General features: G+C 44.8%; 1 protein-coding gene across 1 annotated transcript; it reads right to left on the bottom strand.

Moving 5' to 3' along the window:
- Positions 1–129: 129 nt before the first annotated feature.
- Positions 130–6,370, bottom strand: LOC115173541 (zinc finger and BTB domain-containing protein 22). The gene is made up of 4 exons (XM_029731730.1): positions 6,002–6,370; positions 5,039–5,260; positions 3,925–4,815; positions 130–3,799 (listed from the first exon to the last, which is right to left on the bottom strand). The coding sequence occupies exons 2-4, from the start codon at positions 5,258–5,260 to the stop codon at positions 2,852–2,854; spliced, it is 2,061 nt and encodes a 686-aa protein (XP_029587590.1). The 5' UTR covers positions 6,002–6,370; the 3' UTR covers positions 130–2,851.
- Between the last annotated feature and the right edge of the window lie 1,088 nt (positions 6,371–7,458).

Below are 7,458 nucleotides of genomic sequence, written 5' to 3'. Positions count from 1 at the left end.
GCTTTGTTGTAGAGCGTTCAACATAAAATCTGTGGAGGGGCCAGTTTAGTACAAGACTGTATAAAGACAACTGAAGGCCTTAAAGAAAAGTTTTTTTTTGTAACATAGATCACACATTAGAACAAGGCACAGCTTGCTAAATTACACCAGGCATTTTATTTAGCCTTTTGATACAGATTAGTAAAGATCACATTGATGTACTTGGCCTATAGTAACAATGTCTAAGAAAGACTTGCGCCTCGCTCACACCGACTGCGTCATTGTGTTTTGGTACACCAGAAGTACATTCATTTCCAATGAAACACTGCGTTTGCCTTGCAACATGGCAGTTGCATTGCGTTCTGTGTGGTGCATACGTTGGATTTATCGAACGTATGCATAAAATGGCATGCGTAGAAGGCTTGACAGACATTATAGAAGGTGAATGTTGAACTTTTGTTGCACACATCCAGACAATGCTGCGCAATGACGCTGTAGGTGTGATCGAAGCGTTAGGCAACAACTCCGGTTCCACACGCATGTGCAACAACAATCATGTGTTCAATATCAAATTATATGTAACCCAAAATATGCACTATTCAGAAGTTACAACCAACATATTTCAGACCTAGTGTACAGCAGCAACAAGCTTTCTACATTTTTCCTCACAATTTTCCCTTTATGAAAAAAAGGTATTTATCCTGCCATAAAGATGACAACTGATACTGGCTGTTAAGTGTCATACAATAGTACAATCTTTAAGATCAACAGATGAAAAGGTGTTACATGAAGTTGAATCCTTTGATTATGTGATGTAAATGCTATGAAATTAAGCCAGGCAAGTTATTGAACAGTCCTCTATTGAAACCATACTGTAAAGTCTTGAAACAGTCCATGGAATTCCTTTTCAATCTCACAAATAGCAGCCAACTTGAGTATTAGAGGGAGTCAGTACATTGAGCCTGTCAATACAAAACTCACTATTGACCAAAAGCACTTTATCTCTATATACAGTGTGGTTTGAAATTGACAACCTTGATAATGATCAAAAATGACTGTATAAAATATTTCAAATACTGAGCTATATTATATGCTAATACAGTGCTAAGAGAAATACATTTTGTTTAGTAATATTTTTTCCCCCTCAAAAGGTAGGGGTAAAAATGGACACCCCTATTTTTGATACCTCACCTTGTGAGGATAATGACATTGAGCCTTTTTAAACATGTTTTATGATATTGGAGAACACATTGGGAGGGATCTTAGACCATTCCTCCATATAGAATCTTTCCAGATCTGTAGTCTGCGCTTATGGACTGCCCTTTTCTGTCTGGAGACAGATGGCCATTGCAAAATGTTGACTGGCCAATTAAGCATTTCTTTGTGGATTTTGATGTGTGCTTGGGGTTATTGTCTCACTGGAAGATCCAGTTGCGGCGAAGTTTCCTCCTCCTGGCAGAGGCAACCAGGTTATTGGCTAAAATGTCCTGGTACTGGGTCAAGCTCAACTCTCAGTCTCCGGATTTGAAACCCAATTGAAGAGGGCAGTCCATAAGCGCAGACAAAGGATATCAATGATGTGGAAGAGTTTTGTATGGAGGAATGTTCTAAAAAATCCCTCCCAAAGTGTTCAACAACTCATAAAACATTTTAGAAATAGGCTCCGTGCAGTTATCCTCACAAGGTGAGGTATTGAAAAAAGGGGTGTCAATCATTTTACCCCTATGTTTCTGAGAAGAAAAACTTACTTGTAAGACAAAATCTTTCTCTGAGCAATCGTATTAGTATAAAATAATATTTCCCAATGTTCTTTTGCGTACAATATAGCTCAGTATTTACATTTATACAGTCATTTTTATCAAGGGCGTCAATATCTTCAGACCCAACACCCACTGTATGTTCTAGTAAGGCAGTCAAATTAAGTATATAAATTAGTGTTAAATAGTTCAATATTCCCTATTTGATAAATATAAACATAAATATTTCATTATATACACTTAGTTTAAGCTCACTTCAAATGCAATTTCCTCAACTGCTGCAATCATGACATTCTATCACATGATTTAACAGATAAGCACACAAAGACTACAAGCAACAAGTCTTTCTCTTAACTCCAGACAAGTTTTTCTCCTGAATAAAAACATCACAGCCACAACCTTCATAGAAGGTAAAACCCTGGTAAAAACATACAGAATCCTGGTGGATACAGCTTTGTTGAGCCAGCCTACTGTTAATAGTGCTCAATGTCTCAAGGCATGCATTGGAATTTGGCAGTTTGAGTAAGGAATGATCTGTAAGTAACCCAAGTGTCAGACTGTAATGCTTTGTTGTCTACGATCAATATTAATGAGGATGACTTGTAAACACACTATACACTGTATAGTTTTGCACCTATCATAATGGTATCAGATTAGTAAGTGATATAATAGGATATATTTACAGTAATACTGTACCATAGCACTGGAATTGGACAGTGAACACATCACCCGTGTGGAAGGGCATCCTGTGAAACAAGACCGCAGTACTGCAAGGCTCTTCTTCAGACACTTACTTGAAATGCACTCATTCCCTGGCAGAACAAAGCTTAGAATATTGTAGAACATCACTTACAACAGCAACTTTACTCTTTATTTCTAGTTTAGATCTTGCCAAAAGTGTTGTTGCTGAGTCATTGTCTCTTGATTTTTGGTTTTCTTAGACACAGCATGTGCCACAAAGCAGTCATACAGAGAATAACCTTGACATGTAAGAGTACACTGAACTGTACAATGGCCCCTAGCCATTTTCCAAGAGGGGCACTTTCCAGAGATCATTGGAATACCTCTCCAAAGCCCCCTTGTCTTAAACACTCAAATGGTGTTCACCCGTTTGGTCAAGTGACACTACTATCATTATCACCAACCTCACACCCACCTTGGCTGACCCCCAGACCAAACACAGAACCTTGACCCTGCAACACGCTCGGAGAGTTGACCCCTAAGCGCGCTCCTGCACTGGCCATGGTCAGGCAAGAGACGGCATTGCTGCTGCTACCTGTACTGGAATGATGTGGCGACAAGACAGAGATCCCAGTCCTGCCACCAACGGCATCTTGACCGGCCTCGCTGGCCGAGAGGGGGAGATGAGGGAGATGCTGAGGGGAAACGCCATCAGTGCGGTCGGACCCTCCCCCACCCTCGCTCCTGCCAGCTGCCCCGCCACGTCTCTCACAGTGGGAGCGGTGCCGCATGTAGCTGTCGCGCCACATGAACTTCTTGCCGCAGCCGTGGCAGTCGTAGGGCTTGAGCCCCGTGTGGGTCTTCATGTGCTCCGTCAGGTGGTGCTTCATTTTGAACTTCTTGGCGCAGACGGGGCAGTTGAAGGGCCGCAGGTCCAGGTGCATGTTGATATGGCGGTCGCGCATGCTCTTGTGGGTGAAGGTCTTTCCACAGTGGCACATGAACACCTTCCCTAAACCCCCGCCACCACCCCCATCCAGTCCATCTATGCCACCGCCCAAACCCCCCTGTGCTGACAAATGGACCGCTCCATGCTCTAAGTTTGGCCCTTTAAATGGTGCCCCAGCCATACCACCGCCTATTCCTATGGGTGGAGAGGAGTCTAAAGAGGATTGGCTGTACATGAGGATCTGGTTGCCTTGCATGTCTATGGGAAAGAGCTGAGCTCTAGCAGCAGCAGCAGACTGGACTTGGCCGAGTAGGGCAGAAACAGCTCTGCCACCACTCTGACCAGCGCTGTCATGAAGGTGCTGTGGGGGAGTCTGGTCCATCAAACCACTGTCAAACTTGAGGTAGTCTTCAGAAGATTGGCAGTAATCCATCTATGACAAAAAGTGATTAAGTTTGGTAACGATCCAAAAATACAGAAACTGACAGTTTCTGATAAGTTAGAATGGTAAGTAGCCACATACACAGACAAACATTTCGCATCAAGGGTTTGACTAACCTGTGTCTCCATCTCATGGTCCGCTCTGCTCCTCAGCTCTCCAGACAGAGTTCTGACGTTGGATATGTTGAACGTCCTCTCCCTCTCCCTCAACATCTCCAACTCTCTCTCCTCTTCCTCATCTGGCCCTTCCTCCCCCGACACCACAATCAGGTCATCGTCCTGGGGTCTCTCCGTCTTCACCACCACCCACTGCTTCCGGGGCATGATGCTTGGCTGGCTGTAGGTGGGTCGCTTCTGGAGAGGGGAGGCGTCCCCGTCTTGGTAGGACGACACTCCGAAGCTGTCGCTGACTCCAACCTCTTGGTCCGAGACAGAGGTTGTCTGTTTCCTCCTGCTGCTCCTTTGCTTCCTCTGGAACGGGAGCTCTTCTTCCTCCTCCTCTTCGATCAGAAAGGCCTCCTCGGCCCCAGAAGGGGTGCAGTAGCTGGGAGTGGCGTTCACGCCTTCCTGCCCTGCAGCTCCAGCTGCCGCTGCTCCCCCGCCGAAGTTGACGTCTCTGGGGCTGAAGTAGTTGGTGCTGCTGGGAGACTGGCTCTCACTCAGGGACGGACGGCTGGGAGGGTGAGGGGCTGCCTGGGTGTTGCTTCCACCTGCTTGGGCACTCCCAGCCCCTAGGGAGCTTTCACTGCTACTACATCCAGGGTTCCCCTGCACTCCCCCAATGATCCCCTGGGATGCGCTACCCACCACCCGCCCCTCTTTGAGGAGCTCTGTGCACTTGTCCACGATGTGCCACATCTGCAGCACGCTGCCCACGGTGAGGTAGTTGACGATGTCTTCGCGGAGCATGCGCAGCTGGCCCGTGTAAGCGCAGCTCAGGACGCTCTCGAACGCCAGCGGGTCCATGACGGCAGGGATGGAGACGGTGGACATGTTCTTCAAGAGCACCTGGGGGGGTGGACGACAACGACAGTTAATGATGGCTGGCGACATCCCAATGCACAGAATCAAGGTTATCGACGTAAGCTCTCACTTCACTGCAGCAAGTTGCATAGCGCCATAGGCCTTGGACGAAAACCATCTACATGAGACACTATCAGAGGCTGTTACAGAGTTAAACTAAGTTCAGTCTGGCTCTGCAACTCGCCAGCAAGCAGAACAAGACACACACCTGGTCGTGAAAGTAGGGTGAGGATGCAGCTAGCACGCAGCGGTGGGCCTTGAACACCTTCCCTTGGACCTGGATGGAGAGGTCACAGAGCTGGCCCTCCTCGCGCTGCCGATTCAGGCTGTCCAGTACAGACGCCCGGGAGCTGGGGAAGAACACCTGAACTACCGAGCCAGAGGGGGCACCTGAGCTGCTACAGCCCTGCCCCATTGACAGAGAATGCATCTAGGTGTTTCAAGAGATGGAAAGTTAAGTTTAAGACAGAATAATTCAAAGGACACGTTATATCAAGTGGTGAATGAATGTTGTATGTCCTTTCATTTACCTACAAGTAGGCAACAGTTTTCCTGAGATTGACCCTTTATTAGTGCTTATTAATGCCTACCACAAAACATTGTTCAACCACATTCCCGAAACAGTAATATGAAATTAACCTAGGTGGTCAATCAACCAATCAAAACTAATTTAATGTAAGCTAAGCTTTACAAATCACAACCGATTCTTTCTTATAATGCATTGACTCAAATTTCTCTGAATGACAGACTTGAGACTCAAAAATATTTATTAACATTTTGTTGGGGAAATGTTACAGCCTACAGATTGGTTCAATAAATCAAAGAAAGAAACGGTCAGTTGCCAGTTAATAAACGTGATGAGCAGTAGTCTTTATTTTGTCACATGCATAGCAAAATAACAGATAGCAATGCAATTAGTTAGCATTTGTAGCCAATCTAGCTAGCTAGTAGCAAAGCAAGCTGGTGTGTAAGCAGTCTGCGCCGGTGGACATGCGTTGAAAAGGCAGTGTTTGGAGTTTCTCTCATTACAAAGCATAGTACTTTTCAAGCTTTTAATCATGAGAGCATCATTTAGCTACAACTAAAAACTGCCTTCAATGTCTATCTACTGGTAGCTAGCTAACGTTAGCTTGCTAAAATGTGTCTAGCTAGCAAGCTAAACACAACTTACCGTTTTAGAATGTGCACCTTTGAAACAATTATGTCAAGCCAGACTCTCTATACCGACAACCTACCCTCTCTCCGTTGTTTACATATAAATTTCCAATGGTATGATTTATTTTCTATCATGTTTTGCATACAACCCATGATGCGCCGCCTTTGAAGAAATGCCAGACGACTAAAAAAGTAGCAGGGTTGGTCTCGACTACCGACAAGACACTGGAGGTAGCATAGCAACCGAGCTAATTCGACCTCTTGTGGCGTTTAGTGAAAGTGGTAAAACAAAGAAGAGGTTAGTTAATTAAACGGATGTATACTGGACAAAAAATATAAACGCAACAATTTCAAAGACTTTACTGAGTTCAAGGAAATCAGTCAAATAAATTCGTTAGGCCCTAATCTATAGATTTCACATGACTGGGAATACAGATACGCATCTGTTGGTCACAGATACTTAAAAAAAACTGTAGAGGCGTGGATCAGAAAACCAGTCAGTATCTGGTGTGACCATTTGCCTCATGCAGCAAGACACATCTAGACTCGATCAGGCTGTTGCTTGTGGAACGTTATCCCATTCCTCTTCAATGGCTATGCGAAATTGCTGGATATTGGCGGGAACTAGAACACACTGTTGTACACGTCAATCCAGAGAATCCCAAACATGCTCTATGTCTAGTGACTATGCAGGACATGGAAGAACTGGGACATTTTTAGCGTCCTGGAATTGTGTACAGATCCTTGCGACATGGGGCCGTGCATTATCATGCTGAAACATGTGATGGCGACAGATGAATGGCACGAAAATGGGCCTCCGGATCTCGTCATGGTATCTCTGTGCATTCAAATTGCCATCAATAAAATGCAATTATGTTTGTTGTCCATAGTTTATGCCTGCCCATACCATAACCACCATGGGTCGCTCTGTTCACAACGTTGACATCAGCAAACCAACAGCTCTGGTGGACATTCCTACAGTCAACATGCCAATTGCACGCTCCATCAAAATTTGAGACATCTGTAGCATTGTGTTGTTTCAAAACTGCACATTTTAGATGGATCTTTTATTGTACCCAGTACAAGGTGCACCTGTGTAATGACCATGCTGTTTAGTCAGTTTATTGAGATGCCAAACCCGTCAGGTGGATGGATTATCTTGGCAAAGGAGAAATGCTCATTAACAGGGATGTAAACAAATTTGTGCCCAACATTTGAGAGAAATCAGCTTTTTGTGCAAATGGAACATTTCTAGGATCTTTTATTTCAGCTTGTGAAACATGGGACCAACACTTTACATGTTGCGTTTATATTTTTGTTGTGTATATAATGAGATGCTCATATCGCCACCCTAGGCGGGAAGGCAGGCGGCAAGCTTAGGTCTGCATATTAAGCCCATAGAAACGCATTGGGCTTATTCTGAACATATTTAGCGGAGAGTGAGCGCTTTCGCCTCTCCTCATCCTCTCTGAT

The sequence above is a fragment of the Salmo trutta genome, chromosome 34 (genome assembly GCF_901001165.1).
Source record: "Salmo trutta chromosome 34, fSalTru1.1, whole genome shotgun sequence".
In the NCBI taxonomy this organism is placed as follows: domain Eukaryota; kingdom Metazoa; phylum Chordata; class Actinopteri; order Salmoniformes; family Salmonidae; genus Salmo; species Salmo trutta.
This window is presented reverse-complemented; position numbering and strand designations above follow the sequence as displayed.

Excerpts from the sequence above, each read along its gene's own strand:
- LOC115173541 (XM_029731730.1), bottom strand. The coding sequence starts at position 5,260 with ATGCATTCTCTGTCAATGGGGCAGGGCTGTAGCAGCTCAGGTGCCCCC. Across the intron at positions 4,816-5,038 it reads CACCCTACTTTCACGACCAG|GTGCTCTTGAAGAACATGTC; the intron begins GTGTGTGTCTTG and ends CCACCCCCCCAG. Across the intron at positions 3,800-3,924 it reads ACCATGAGATGGAGACACAG|ATGGATTACTGCCAATCTTC; the intron begins GTTAGTCAAACC and ends TTTTTGTCATAG.